Here is a 16,314-nt window from a genome sequence, read left to right on the forward strand (position 1 = left end):
CCGTGCGCTGTTCGTGGTGTCCCATCGCGCAGAATGCTATTGTTTTCTGCGACATGTACTTAACTTGCGATGCGAAATTTTGTGAAAGGCGGCACATTAATTTGCATTTCCAGAAGAGGTCACCTGGGAAAGGCCAAAAGATTTAGCTGTGGCAATACCTTGGTCCCGTTGCAGAATTTACCTTCTGTCAATCAAACGATTTCTGGGGTGATCTGAAATGTAGGGTGCGTTAAAGTAAGCAATAGTGGCTCATTAGGCCGCTCGACCAATAGACCTCATTCACGATAGCCCGCAAATTAGCTACACATTTCTGAGGGGGCAAACAACACAAGTTCGAGAGATTATCACGAACATCTTAGCCACACAGACGATTTGTTTCACGTTAATTAAATGTTTATCACCTAAGTAGTAAAATAGAATGCTTACACAAGTTACTTCGATGTTTTTTTAGTGAAAAATGAGCAGATAACAAAGTAGAAAGTCAAAATGTCGGAGGCAATCAAAAAAAATAAAATTATTATAAAAGGTACTTAATCCTAAATTCTAAAATGTACTTTTAGCAATGTTAATTCAATATTTCGACGAGCCGATTTCCGCAATTTGCCTTTATTCCAATGTTTGCCCCCCAGCATAACGCATGGCCAATTTCCATAACAATTTGAAAACCAACATGGCGGCTATCGTGAATAAGGGCTATTCAAAGCGGTTTATCAAGTGTGAACAGAGACGCGCGCCAAAGAGAGTGAAAAGTTTAGCCAAGATGAAAGCTCTCTAAAACCAAGTCGAATTCATTCTGAAGGAAAACCGCTAAATATTATCTCGTTGACAGCGAGAGTTTTACATCCACGCAAATCGGCCGTACAGATTTTTCTCATTTGAGTTCTCTGCGATTATTTTATGTAATGTCGTAAATTCACTTTTTCTTGTTCTAGCAATGCATATGAACACATTTCTAAATCTACACCTGTGTTAAGTCACTGAACTCACTGTTTGCAAAGGTTGTCAGACCATTAAACTAGAGCTCAGAATATAACCAAGCGGTGACAAGTTCTCTTGTAGAGCGTTAAAGAGCAGTAGACAAGTAGCTCCCGTTGATTTGCAAATAAAAGTATTGATTGCAACTATTAAGTGACGGGATAAGCATATGAAAAAATGCAGGGTTGACCGGGGATTCTTCGAGCTCTAAAGAGAGCTCCCGATCAACGCGCTGCATTTCGTGAGCTGGAGATACTGCGCTTCTGTTAGAGCGATTCTAGAATATTCGGCAATGGCGGCTAATTACGCCCCGCAACCTATTCGAGACGGCATTTATACGTTAAGCGAGAACCAGCCGAACATTTGAATGAAGATCTTATCGTCTTCTTCGAAAAACTAATTTGAGTTACCTTCAATCTTCGCAACATGTTGTAAATGTTACAGATTTTGGTTTTCTGTTATATGTGATTGCGCTTCTAACAAAGAAAATTGACATGGCGGAAGTGCTATTGTTTTTATCAGAGGAGTTTGAATATATTATCGTCCTCGCGGGAAATTCAAAGACCGCTGATTCTTTTGTTATACAAGTGACCAAGCAGTCAGAAGGCCAGGCCGAAGAGTAAGGAGGATAGATATAAAGTTTAATTTTTCAAGTACTTCGGATCACTCTTTTCCTCTGAAAATTGCAGGGGAACTTCTTTAAACGACAAGGAAAGAAAGCCATATGCTAACTTTTTTGTAAGAGCGGCATTTCACGGAAAAATATAGCTATGAATATTCCCTCGAAAATAGACCATTTCAAAATAAAATTTCCAAGTGGTTCCACAACAAGTGAGAAGACGGAAAATGGTCTCATCTACAAAAGCTCATGCTAACTTTTGTTAAGTGCCAAAAGACAGCCGAAAAAAAACGCCGAACGTGAGCGGTAGTAGCTGCATTTTGGCAATTTCTCTTTTGTTTGCTGGTCTGATCTCATTAGTTGATTTCAGTTTTCGCGCGGGCGCTTCTTAAAGTCCCGGATATGTCATAGCATTCTGAGCGATGCGCTATCAGGGGCTCTCCTTAGGGAATTTGCGCTGTTCAGACTCTACCGTGAGGGCCCCGCGCTTTGGCGGCTAGCTGCTTACTCCAGCTTTTGGTTTCAATCGGTCTTTCTGTGCTTCCGGTTCTTTTGATTATGTTTTTATTGAAAATAAAGGTTATCTTTCAAAAAAAAATTAAAATAGGCCGAAACAGCTGTCCATGGCTGCTAATTGACTAGGTGAAATGGTTGTGCGCATGTGTGATGTGTTGGCCACACCAAGGTTGGTGTCATTCACTTTTTTTGTTTTTTTCATTTTATAAAACTATGTGGGGCATGGGAATCCGGTCTCTTAGCTCGTCCTCTTTTGTCAACTGCTAATCTTTAACAGAAATGGAAAATAAAAACTGCCTTTTTTTGACTTGCAGATTTAAAAAAATAACAATAACAGTAATTACTTTTTGAATCGTAAAGAAGCTAAGGTCTTACGCTCAGGTGTCTTTTTTATAAAATTCGACAGCAACGGGTTTGAATTCCACATCACTGTAGGGGTCACGAAGAAGTCTAGCCGTCTCTGTCGTCTTAGTATTAAAATGTTCTTATTCTAGCTTCATACAAACCAGACCCCTTTTTATTTTCATTTACTTTCAAGAGTTGTTTTCTTCGGGTTCACCGCGCAGTGAAAATTGTGTAACTTCCTTGTTTCGGTTTTTAGCTTCCAATCAAATAACGCTAAAAATGCCTCAAGCCTGAACGACTGATCTGATGCTCAGTAGAGGAATTTATTACAACCACTGAAAACAAATTGAGTGCCGTCTTTATTTAGATCAGTGCGCGGCACTTAAGTAATAGACATGAGGTAACACTTCACAACTACCGTGGTAGACATAGGTCATTTGCAATGACGGCGCGGATCTGCAAATCTCGACTTCGTCAAGATTCTAAATGAATACGTCCCATGTACCATAAACATGAACATTTGCTAATCGACTTCAAATGAAAGATAGTTGAACGGTCGTCTTCTGAAAGATATCGTTTATCAGGTAATGCAAAATATTCTCTTAGGACAATGGCCCCTGTTAGCATTTAAACGGAATAACCTCTTGCAACGCCGCTTTAAATCCCGTAATTACGCATGCGCAGTAAGCGCATGAGGTATAAAATGCCCTCCGTTTCTTGTTTTCCGTGTGACATTAGTGTATGCAAATTTATGCTTGCATACATTTACAGACTGTAACTTTACGTGGGGCGGGGGGTAGGGGATTATTCAAAACCTCTTCAGCTGACTTGGTTCAAATTATAAACATTGGGAATAATATTTATTCAGCTTTGCCACAATCATGCAAACAGGGACTCCTATTTTTGACAGATTTGCCTGTTATGGTTATAACTTAAGCTACATTAATCATCAGTTGGCATACAGTGGTACGTGGGGCGGGGGGTAGGAGATTATTCAAAACAATTAATAGCTGCTGAAAAATGTATTGTTGAGTCAGAAAAAATTAATAGAAAGACTTGAAAAGAAGTATTAGAGTCTTAAAATGTATGTATGCTTGGAATATCAGTCCATTTTGCATGACAAAATAAACAGTGCGTGTTTGAAGAAATCAACCATCCCTCACATGTTTCAAGCCCTTAAGTAGACTTGCCACAATTCCACCTCACGAGAATCCCTCGAGAAAATGTTTTTGGCGAGCGAAGCGTGATTTTTCGGACGTGAATCTACACTAGACGAAGGACTTTTGAAAGTTTAGCCCTTAAGATGTGTCAATTTGTCTTGGATGTGCATGGTAGCGCCCGAGTCATCGCATCTTGACTGTTCAAACTTCGTGATTGTAGTCGCGGTCCTACGGCCCGGGTCGTACGGATCGGGCTGTTCGAATAAATCTTTTTCGATTGTGGAGCCAAAGGTAAGTTGTTGACATAAAGACAAAATTATATATATTTTTTCTAATTTGTTTTACAAATAAACACTTTGCACGAGAGCGGGGATCGACATAAAGGTCATCCAAACTGATCTCCATCAACGTGCTGGTCATCTCAGCTCCTAGTGATCTTTGAGAACCTTAGAGCAGCTTTGAGCGAAACTGAGAATACCTGAGAAAAACTGATCCGACTTTTAGCAATCTGAACTGTTCTTAGAACTACTGTTATTGTCAGTATGGGCATGCGACGAAGTTAAAATGGGGAATTCTTTCAACAATACAGACTAGTCGTTGACATGCATTCTGTTTATTTGGTGGCAAAGGAATTTAGAGGATGCTTTAAGGGGAATTTCTGGTTTTCTGTCTTACTTTTGTTTTACTTAGAGGCCATTTATTTGCCAGTATTGAAAAGTTTGGTTCACATTTATGAAATGTAACAAATTATCATCTGTGGCTTTACAAAGATCTATTTGTATCGCTTTTACATTCCTGAGTTAATTCGAGTTCGCAAATGACGTACAAACAACCCAGGTCCAGGAATTGTTGATCCAACTAAAACTATTGCCGCACCATACAGTCAAGGTAATGTTGAAGTATTTGGTACGGCAAATGCAGGCACACAACGAGTGGCAATGTCTCTGTCGGCACTTGTTTAAAATTTCAGGAATCCAATAACCTCTTCAGCTGACTTGGTTCAAATTATAAACATTGGGAATAATATTTATTCAGCTTTGTCACAATCATGCAAACAGGGACTCCTATTTTTGACAGATTTGCCTGTTATGGTTATAACTTAAGCTACATTAATCATCAGTTGGCATACAGTGGTAGTTATAGTGGTTTGCTAAATAGTGCACTTTCTATAATTTCAGACTTTCCTTATGTTATATCTAAGTTAGCTGCCTTTGATTCTTTGCTCATGGATAATTATCATGCATATATTTAACACTTGAACTTTACACAGTAGCAATATACTGTCTGCCTAATGGGAGGTGTAAAATTTTTTACTCTCATGGCAGAGATTTATTAGGTATGGAACCCATTTGCAACATGTACTTCAATTGAAATAGATTCATTAATGAATTTGGTACAACATTTTCAGAATAGTGTGCACAAACATCAGTTACTTATGAGATTAAGATGTGTTAACATTATTAAAATGTAAAGCAACAGTGGAAGCAGTGTTCATTCATTATATGTTCAAAACCAAAATTTTAGACCCTAGGAGCACTTAAATGATGTTTATCTTTGTTCATGGAAAGAATGTTCTGCTGTGTCATTTTATTCTATTTGTTTTTCCACCTCAAAAGTCTTGTAACTATTGCACCTCTCAAACAGTTGATAGTATCATTGAGAATGGAAGAGCAATTTATCAGAAATGTTACTCCAGCAAAATATGTTTTTATTTCTGATTTTCTAAAGAAATTAGACGTAGGCCGCTGGCCATGTAAAAGTTATTCATAGAGCAAGATGTCAGGGAAATTTATCTTGTAATGTGGTTCCCAGTAAACAACAGCTTAAAACTGTCATTTTGGATGATAAGGAAAGCAGCACAGGCTTTTTGATATGAATTTCTAGCTACTGCATTAGTTGTGTTTTCCAGTGGTATACAAAGCAAAAGATGAGTTACCACGTTTTTGTATACAATGATTCTGAACCAAAAAATGTAACAAAAGTATTTTCAAATGTAAATTCTGTTATTGATCTCTTTTGTTCTATTATACAAAGTAAATTTAATTGTTTTGAAACAAACTATGAGGTTGCATTTCTTAGATGTTTATGTGAATTATCAAATATAGAAAGGAAACAAATAATAAGGAAGCATAAATCTACTTCAGAAATTGCAGCAAACTGGAAGAAAGAAGAGAGAAATTTACAGCCCAATGGACCCAGAGAAAAAAAAAGAACTAATTCCTTCAAATTGTTTTGAAAAGTACAGGTCTATGGACCCATAAAAAAAACAGACTTTCAAATAAAGATGAAAAGTATAGGTCAATGAACTCACACGATAAAGGGCAACTTCTCTCAAATAGATTCTTGTAACACCTATATACCTTTTTGTTGTAGTGTCCAATAAAGTTATTATCATTATTATTATTATTATTATCATTCTTATTATTATTATTATTATTATTATTATTATTAAACTGTCAACAAAAGTACACAAAAGTACAAATAACCTTGCAGCGCATGAGTATAGGCTACTTAGAGCCTCTTGTTAATCTAATATATACAAAGTAAGTAAGTGGCAGCTGTTTTTACAAGTATTGCTAACGCAGTAACCTGAAATGATTGACATATTTTGGTGAAAAACAACAACCCGTTTTAGGAAGATATTTATGCGAAGGCCTCGATAAAATCCCGCGAAATGTTCTCTCTAGCCCCAACATTCCCTCGGAATGTCCCCTACTTTGTAGTAGCGTTGTTCCAAGAGGCCGCAATGTGATCCAGAAACGTTTCCTATTCCTTGGAAGCTGATTACCTCTGTACCGTATTGGTACGATATTACGACAGAACAACATGTTCTCTTTTTTTTTTTTCGTCTTTTTCTTATAATTTCTAGAAGAAAGAAAAGCAAGTGAAGTGCAGCCATGGAAGTTCGGCAAAATTATTCACTGGCTTCATTGATTATTCATTGTCACGCATGCTAATCCTGAAAGGACTGAGAAGTGCGTCTCTGAAAATCATCAATAAAAAGGCTGTAAAAGGTTCGCCCGGTTACTTAGCGCCTGGAAATCCATTTTGAAATTTGTTTCACCTTTGATTGGGTGAAGGAATTTACCACATTAAACTTGATTGCTTTGCCCTTCACTCTGCCCTTAGCCACTGCTGAGACCACTCCAACAACTGCATTTTCATCACCGCGAGGAGTATCGACGTAAACTCCAGATCCCGAGACGCCCTTCACTCCATCGCAGAAATTGAAAATCATGTCTTCTGATGTAGTATATACACGACAGTACGTGTACCATAAAGTATTGTACCATTTGTCGGCATGGAAGCCAGTAAACTGAATTTTTGAACCAGGCAGGAGACTGCTTGTCTGAATGGACATGTGCTGCCTATTATGGGAGCGCCTGAGCTTTAATACTGCAAAGTCGTATCTCAGTTTCGCAGCTTTTGAGGAAGATGGTTTTTTCCATTCCTTGGGAATAAACCTTTTTTGCACGCGGATCCAGTGGAATTTGCCTGATCGTTGAAGCAAACCTGTTTAGTTAAAAGTAGCGAACTCAGTTAAAAATAAGAAATGATTTTTTCTAACTGCAAACAAAGTCAACTAACAGGGGTAAATATGCGGTGTATAGGACTTGAAAGCATGTTAATGCATTAAACAAAAATTCACGGCACGTTTATTTTCGCTAACCTTGCCCCTGGTTTGAAAAAATACGACAGTGTTACGCAAGGAAAAATAAGCGACAATGGTTTGTGGGGGAAAAACAATGTGAAGGGGCTGTATTGAGTTATTTTTAGTTGCACATTGCAAATCCCTGATCGGCGGTTTTCGATTGATGGCACTAAGTCGCAAGAACTGATAATGGTAATGTAGAGAAACTATTCATGCAGGTTTTAGCAGCAGACAACTGAGAAGGAGATGGTCGGTCGAATTTGAACTCGTTTTAAAGTTTCCTTGCTGGAGCTCGCTATTTAAAATCCGTTCTGATGTTTATCGGCTCATCATGCAGTTTGTTCTTGACTCATTTGATTTCAGTGATAACAGATCTTCCAATATTACCTAATCCTTAGTATATAAAAGTTTAAAGTGAGCGAAGTTTTACAAACTCCCATAACACTGATTCCCTTTAACTTATATGAATACATTTCATAACATAGGCTACTTTGTCATGAACAAGTGCAGTCGAAATCAAAACAGATTTCGATATGGGCATCCGGCATTCTTACATAACAAAAGATTCAAATAAATAGGCATTACTCTTCTGCGAAACGATAACGGTTATTTTCAAATATTTGGTTCAGTGGCAAGCAACAATTCCAAAGTGGCTTGAGAATGTGTGTCATTTTATAAATTTGATCTAATTTTGTTTTTTTCACGCAAGGTCGCTCTTCAAGAAACGTATTACATTGTTTGAATGTTTCTGAGCTTTTGAGCTTCAAACTTTTGTCCGTGCTCACATATTTAGATAGCCAAAGGGAGACACTTAACAAAGCCTGAGTAAAGAAAACGCAAAAAAAGACAAAGACAAAGAAAATCAGCAAAAATTAAATGGACATCAAGAACACAAATATTAGGCAAAGAATTTCTATTGGTTTGTAGTGCTTATCAAAAATATTGTCTGGTGCCCATTCCTAATTTCTGTCTGATGACTCGTAGTCCGTGTGCACAGGTGGTTGAGCATTTGCGGCACAGCAATTTTAACAATCTTTGGCATTAGATGTACTCTTTTACACCGAAAATACAAACAGACATCACTGAGCCAAATAAGCATGTTTTTCGGAGTTCTGTGATTTGATGATCATAGTTTAATGTACTCATCGCTCCTCGAGTTACTTGAGATCATTGTGACGAAGGAGATAACTATTTGTGGCTATGGAATGATCAAAACCATCAAGGTTTTGGAATATGTAACCGATTAAAGATTGCCATTGCGAGTCAAATGATTACTCAAACAAAATATTTTTTACCATTCCGGTAAAACCAGGAAAAGGCCCTGCTATTGAATTTGATTTTATCCGAGCAAAAGGTAAAATGACGTCAATGTTATCGAAACCACTTAATTCACAAAATATTTAATTTTAACATCTACAAGAACTGAAAATCGTTGTGGAAAGAGGTAATGCTTACCAACTCTTAGTTGTTTAGCATTCTTTAGAAGTCTTTTCCCACTGTGGATGCAATGGGCAGCTGTCAGTACGTGCTGGGATCCTATGAGTGTACCTGTACAACCGGAAGAAAGCATCACGGCCGTTGAAAATGGATACATCTGCGCCTCGCGCGACGTACGCATGTTCACTCTGTTGTCCTTTCCAAAAATATTCCTTCTTATTCTTGCATTCCATGTATCCTCTTGCCTAAGGGACAACCTTTCATATGACCGAGAGTGGTCATCAGCGACACTAAAATTCATCTGAAGGATTTTTTTGACGAGATCGTCATTTGAGTCACTATCAATGTTGAGGTAAACTGTACTATCCTCGCTGTCTCCAAGAATCAATGCGGGAAACGATTTCAACGATTTTCCAAAATTCTTGCGATTATATAGCCCGTTGTTCGATGATCCAGAGGTCGTCTTTGGTAACACAAGAAGCAAGAATATCAGCGGAAAATGTGACGGTTGCATCATAGCACGGATCAGGATAATAATAGAACTCTCACTTTTCTTTCCTGTAAGAGACGATAGAGGACAAAGTCAACTGCAATCAATTTTCATTCATCGATTACAAACACTGGAAAATTTACATTAACGGAACAACGTGCCATCGGCGTGTGTATGATTGTAATACACACTTCGAGACTATTGTTAGTCTATAAGGTCACTAAACCAGCGCAATTTCATTTTTAAAATTTCATCAAGTGCTTGACACTTACCAAAATTGAGATTTTCTTGGCCACAGCCACTGAGATGACTCAGTACAGGCTTCAAATGCTTTGGAACTTCAACCCACCAAGTAGCTGTGTAGTGTTTGTCATTTCACTCATGAACTGACCCACTGTTCTTTATAAAGAAACGACAAGGTTAAAAATTATTTAGTGTTACTGAATTATCATAACAAAACTCCACATAATTAGATGTAATCGTTCAGAATAAAGCACAAGCTATGACAATCGTGTTTTACATTCCAACCCCCGTGTAAGGTTTAGTCATCCCTACAACATTTTCTCAAAATGGCGTCCCGTCCAGTTCTTTTTCTCGAGATAAAAGAATTCCTAACATCGTTCAACAGATCTTTCCAGCTGTATATGCAGTGATCTTTTGTTAGAAAGGCATTTTAAAAGCGATTGGTACGGCACGTGGGAGACATCACTCGCAACTTTAAATATCGATAAGGAATTGTAAATTTAAGTCACTATATTTAACCTATTTAAACAGAATAATAGAAACGAAAATAACCGAATTTGGCACCTCCCTAGGGGCATTAGGGAAATTTCAAGAACCAAGCCGAGACTTGTTTACGCGACTCAATCTAGCCAGATCGCCTCTGAAAGCAAGCACGCGTGTATTTAACTTCGGGACAAAGACGATTTCAATAATTTCTTTGCCGTTACCAAAAATGCCGAACGAAAACAGGGTATTGACCTAATTCAGGGCTCTAATTTAAGCTACTACTAAACAGGCCAAAACAAAGTGCCTGGAAACAAAACATGTGATGTTCAGGTGAACTGACAAGTTCACAAAGAAAAATAGCGAGAAATGTCGCAGTAGTTATAATAGCATGAACATATCATAAGGGAATGGGACAAAAACGCATCACGTGGTGTTTTCAAGTCAATCCGACACATCTCAAGTCTCGGAACAACACGAAGAAATTAGCTCAGAACACTAATTTACAGTTTTCTTGCTAAATTTGAACTACTCGGTTAAATTCCGTTATCGCATCATTGATCGTAAATGAGATTAATAAACTGCACATAACGGAATTCGTGATGAAAATTAAATTCCCAAATTGTTTTAATTTTTAGTGGCTTAATCTTCATCGCTATCACCTTGACCATAATTTCTTTCAAAACTCGTGCCTTTGTCAATTGTACACCGCTATAAAACCTCGAAAACTTGCAATTTAGCCCAGACCACAGTTGGAAACTGAACACTGCAGCAACTTTTCTTGAATTCTATTGCTTTAGGATCACAGTAACTGTCTCCCGTCAGAAAACAAAAAAAAAAAGAAAAGAAACAACTCGGTCAGTACAATATCTGCATTATCTGTTGTGAAAACGTGATTCCAGTATATGCTTCAAAACTGCATATGCCGCTGATGCCTGTCTGTACGAGGCGCCAAGATTTTAAGTGACTGTCTCCTATTTAGTTTGCAGAGAAGCACCCAAGCAAAGCAAATCTCTGGACGGAAAGCTTGACAAATGTTCTTTCGTCTTGCCCTTCGAAAAAATGCGTTTCATCCGGTTCGCGACTCTAAGCTTAAAGCATCACTGCAGTATTGGATTGAGGAGAGGTATTAACCTTAAAAGAGTACATGGTACAGTGTAGCCAGGATTTACAGAAAACAACCCATACTTTTCATTAGTCAAGCTTAACAAGGGGGAGAAAAAAATCCCATTTAAAGTAATCGCTTTGGAAAACTCATGCATTGACAGGCTAAAATGTTGCGACGACTTAGTCACCGTATTAGCTTTTAAACATTTAAATGACTCCGATTGAGGCAAAAGATCCAAACAAAAGAAAGTTGTATGTCACACCTTTACATTACGTGCCAGGATATCTTCATTAACTAACTATTTTCATGTCGTTCAATCTGTTTCTGGATGCCAATGGATTTCAACCCTTAGTGAGTTTGACCCAAAGGTGGACTCCTTGGAAAAGGAAAATGGATGGCATTTTGCGACCTATTCGTTGCTTAGACTTATCATTAGGCTCTTTAAAACGTATTATCCATTTTCAACGCTTAATTTAGAATTCCCGTTTTCGTCACCAATTTGAACTGACCGAGTTATCACTTCATTCCGTAGAAACTGGATTGACCGTGTTTACCGAATGCGAACACCTGAACAGCGAACCATGCTTGCGGAAACATCTTTTCTTTAAATTCTGTTTTAGCAACATGAAGATGTCAGCCAGTTGTATCTCGCTGCCCTTAAGTAAAGGAACGCAGACAATTTGTAAAATACATCTAACTGCTAATCCAATTATCACCTACTCTTGGCGATAACTTCATGAAAAGATTCTGAACTTTTTTCTCCTTGATTTCTAGTTTTAACCAAAACAGTGCACATTTGCGTGTACTTTTTAACAGAGAAACAAGTGTTTAACAAAATCTGACAAACAAGACACTCAAGGCATTTGGCAAGCATGAATATCTGGCTTATATCAATAATTAATAGCTCATTATGTAGCAATTAACGTCTTTTACTGGTTTTTGGCATTGACGTAGTCTAAGATATTGCAAAAGCGATTGACTTGGCAGGTCATCTCCCATCTTTTGCGCTTAGTGAATAATTTCTGTTTCAGTAAAATGAACAAAATTAACCCGACGAAACCGCAACCAGTATCGAATGAGACATGACTCTAGGCTTGTATTGCAAACTCATCCTTTCCTTTTCTCGGTAAATGATTTTCAAAGGAAAAAAGAAAAACAAGTTTTCATTGCGTATTACGCATGATGAGGATTTTTGACTGTCTTAAGTGGATGAAAATTTACTTAGACTTGGCTTTCAAAGGTTGCTGCCAAACATGAGACAACACGTCTTCTGAACATTCCATTGGCACAAAATATTTACTAGCAAGCAATTCTGCTCAGCTTATATGGCCGTGTAATTTCACGCCTTGTAATTTGCTTTTTGCGTTTCTGAGATTTATGCAGGAGGACGAGAGGGCATCAACAAGAGGCATTACTCTTTTCCATCCACATAGTACCTGAAAAGGTCGGTCAAACCGCGAGGAGTCCCAATATTATTCAGCACAAATGCCCGTACCACTAAAGATTTTTATCTAACTGATTAACTGCTATATTTAATGCAGAATAGCCATTTTAATTTGACTGACTTGAGAAGGAAAGGAAATGGAGAGCATTACAGTGAAAGCTTTAACGCCGCAGTGAGTCACACCTTTCTAGGTACTTACCATTGATTACAGGAGAATCACCACTTTCGTCTGTTGCGCTAGAGACGTTTCTGTGTATTGGCCTCTGGTAGGTTAGGAAACCGTAATTCGTGTCACTTCTTGCAAAAAATGCGCCGTTAATGTTAGTTTTCTGGTCTCTTTACGCCCATTGAAACGTAATTCGTGAGGTTGACGTGAAGGGAAATTAAGTTACCCAAAGAAGGAAAGTATGATAGGCCAGATAAAGGCGCCGAAACACGAGTGATAAGATGAAACGCTTCAATCCACTTCAACTAACGAGGATCAGTTTGCCAAAAAGCGTACCTACAACGACTCAGGTAAACATGACTGGTTACCTCTTGGGCTTTGAAATAAATGGACGTTCCCTAATCTTCTCACACCAACACAATTGTGTTTAATCTCAATGTTATGATACTCATCTGCCGTGACTGTCCGTCCGAGAAGAATACACGATCAATATTTTTAAGTCGATGAATTGCTCCAAGCACAATCTTTCAATCAAACATTTTTACCATTACACGTTTTCTGGCATTCGGTTTTCGCACTACAAAAGGTGAATATTTCAACTATTCATCCTCCGTCCGACAGGGAACACAATAAATACTTAAGGTTTAAATGTCGTTGGACTTTTCGGATGTTTATTGCTTGTGTGAGCGACACCCATGCCAACATACTGGATTTGCATGTTTTAAACCAGCAGTTATACGATGTACTGTATTGATAGACATAATTTGAACGTGCTGATTAGCACAGGATAAGAAGACGGAGTTAACCGAAGCAAATAGCAAATGTTTGAAGAACTGCCCCTTATCCTCTGTCTGCTTTTTGAAAAGAACTGAAGTCATCATCATCATCACTAAATCTCAAATATAACTGCTAATATAAAACAACATAAAATAGCATTTATCACCACCATAGTGAAAATCTGAGGTGACTAAAATAACCTTTTGAGGTACTTAGCCAAGGAAAAAAATAGTTTCAAAGTGTAAAGACAGTTAAAAAGTAAAGCCGATAGCCGGATGATGGTGTAGGAACCAAGCGTTTTACTTACTTTCTGATATTTTGAATACTTTTTGATCTAACAGTTTATAAAAGAATGGGGCTAGATCCCTATATATAAGGTTTATTGTAGAATGATAAATACCTATTGTTTTCGATAGTGGACATCCAAAAATAATGACAAATTCTACAGACACTATATCAGTGCAGTATGTCTATTAGCTTCTATTTACTGCCTTCTCGAGCCTTCTCTTGCTACTCATCGAAAAGACTGATGGAAATGGCCGATTGAAACTTGAAGACTAAGCTACTTTTAAGACGTTCTCGCATTTCGCCTTGAACTAACAGTGAAAACCTGTAACAATTATTATTATCGCAAATATTCATCCCACTTATTCTTCCTTTATCGCAAGAATGTCAAGGCTTCTATGCCATTTTGAGCCGAATGCATGAAACGTTCCTTGACATAGCCCTTTTTAACCAGCTATTCTCGTATCTCCCCACGATCAAAGAAAGAAATTCTCTTTTACCTCAGAGGATCCTCACCTTCAAAAAAGACCAGCGTAATGATTCACATCGAGATATAAGAAGTCTGTTTTTGGCTTAACTTGAAAGAACCTTTGACATTAATGAGACAGGACTGGGCAGTTTGAAAAAAATATAAGGGATCTTTTCCCGATAGATTTCGCAAAACCCACTTGAAAAAGTCTTTAATTTACTATTATTTGACAAGATACTACAATATTTTGTGGTAATATCTATTCACTAATCCGGCAGATTGCGTCACAGTTAAGTCCAGTTGATTGAAATAGTCAAAGATTATCGTTCGATGAAAAGAAACAAATTACAGGTACAATGCATTCAATCAAACTCTCAAGAGTCCTACCCTTTTTACAGGGGGCCCATGTGAGTGTTCAGTAAGGTTTATCCGCGGAAGAAAAAAAATGACCTGCATGGTCTGAAAATAGTAATCTTTGTCAAACCCGTTGAACTTGATTGTATGGAATATTGTGGTCGTAATAGACAAAAAGATGCAGTACTTTACTGCCTTAAAATATTGATGCGAGCGATATCTGGCCACAAGCTTTTGTAAGGAGTTTATACTGCTTCCAGTCGAATTGCGCTTTGTCCAATCTTGCGCTCTACTTTACTCAGGGCAAACTGTTCAGCCTCTCAGCCTATTGAGTCATCGCTTGAATGTGAGAAGAGATCACGAAAATCTTCAATTGCCTGGACACGGACGTTCAGTAGTTGTCTTGCATGTGACGGTCAATCCAGTCTCGATAGCTTTCAGTCAAGGTGTAGACTCCATATTTGCCAGAAATTCCGCAGCCTTGACCCCAGCTATTAACTCCCCCAACGAACCACTTTCCTTGGAAATCTGGACACATAAGAGGACCTCCCCCATCGCCGTAGCATCTGTCTTTATCGCCCTCTCCAAATCCTGCACAAATCATGCTTTGTTTGACGAGACCGGCATAGGAACTGGTTTTGTTGCAGTGCTGACGGGATACCACGGGCACGATCTGTGACCTTAAAGGAGCGGAGCCGCGATAGAAATTAGATGGGGATCCCCAACCCGCCACTACACAAGAGCTACCAGGCTGAACAAACCCTTGATAAGGCATGCATAGAACGCCCACTTTGTCGTTGATCTCCACTGGTCTTTTGAGATAAACCAAGGCGATATCATTTTCGTTTGTTTCTGATTTATACTGAGAATGGACATATATCGTTTCGGCTCGTACGTCTTGCTCGAAGCCCTCATGAAGGGAGAGATCAAACTCTCCAGAGCGAATGATCCATTGAGAGGGTTGTTTAAACCTGCAAAGAAAACGTTATACCGAATGAGTATTCTGATTGCACATACTGTTTTCCTTTGGAAGAAAAAGAAAATCAGGCTAAGGATGATATTCTCCGAGAAAGCAGTTAACTAATTCTAACAAAATTAAAAGTCGTATTGAGACTCGAGAGGCTTGACGTCGATTAAAGCCTTTGCTTTTAGCCCGCGTTTGAAAGCCTGTGGACACTTCATACATATTTTCATTGCGTCAACTGAATAACTATAATTCAACCTAACACTTTCAAACTCTCCTCAATAAATACAAGCATTCAGGTTAGTAATATTCCACCACTTTTTTCTTTTGATTTGTAAAGGACCCATGCACTGACTAACCTTCTGAAACAGTGAGCGGCCGTGAGCACCCACCGGGAGGCTACCAGAGCCCCACTACATTGCTGTGCGGATTGTCCCATCAGCAAAAGAGCAACATGCCAGGGCCATTGTCCAGACCATTCCTTGGAAACGTCTCTTTCGATTTGACTGGGAGGAGTGGGATATGTTCGGGTTCCACATCCTTAATTATGGTGGAAAAAATAAAAAATAAAAAACCGAAATTTTAATTTGATCAATATGAAATGAAATGCTACCTTCAGAGAGTAACAAAATCCACCATGATGAGAGTCAGCTCAAACCGGATTAGGAAATAAGCCAAGACATAGTTAACGATCGCCGTAACGTCAAAATAACCGAAATTGTTCGTTTGGCACCTATTTTTTTCTCAAATAACCGACGGTAGTAGCTACTTGAATAAACCTTGGATAAATCGTACTTATTCACGGACGAAACATTCCTCAGTTAAAA

At 38.3% G+C, this 16,314-nt stretch overlaps 1 protein-coding gene and 1 long non-coding RNA gene across 5 annotated transcripts in view; one reads left to right on the forward strand and one right to left on the reverse strand.

The window, feature by feature from the left end:
- Positions 1-9,235: 9,235 nt before the first annotated feature.
- Positions 9,236-16,314, reverse strand: part of LOC137967987 (cubilin-like) — a 39,784-nt gene continuing 32,705 nt past the window's right edge. For 2 of the 4 annotated variants that reach the window (XM_068814600.1, XM_068814603.1), the window contains exons 13-16: positions 15,847-16,027; positions 14,217-15,494; positions 9,467-9,593; positions 9,236-9,262 (exon numbers count right to left, since the gene is read on the reverse strand). In XM_068814600.1, the coding sequence (XP_068670701.1) occupies positions 14,915-15,494; positions 15,847-16,027 (761 nt within the window). In that variant the 3' untranslated portion in view covers positions 9,236-9,262; positions 9,467-9,593; positions 14,217-14,914. Of the gene's footprint in view, positions 9,263-9,466; positions 9,594-14,200; positions 15,495-15,846; positions 16,028-16,314 lie in introns of all 4 variants that reach the window. The other 2 variants (XM_068814602.1, XM_068814601.1) reach the window with 2 other exon arrangements.
- Positions 10,792-16,078, forward strand: LOC137967988 (uncharacterized). Its single transcript, XR_011116609.1, has 2 exons — positions 10,792-11,046; positions 15,828-16,078. It is a non-coding gene; the product is annotated as an uncharacterized lncRNA (long non-coding RNA).

This window comes from Montipora foliosa, chromosome 8, assembly GCF_036669935.1.
Source record: "Montipora foliosa isolate CH-2021 chromosome 8, ASM3666993v2, whole genome shotgun sequence".
In the NCBI taxonomy this organism is placed as follows: Eukaryota; Metazoa; Cnidaria; class Anthozoa; order Scleractinia; family Acroporidae; genus Montipora; species Montipora foliosa.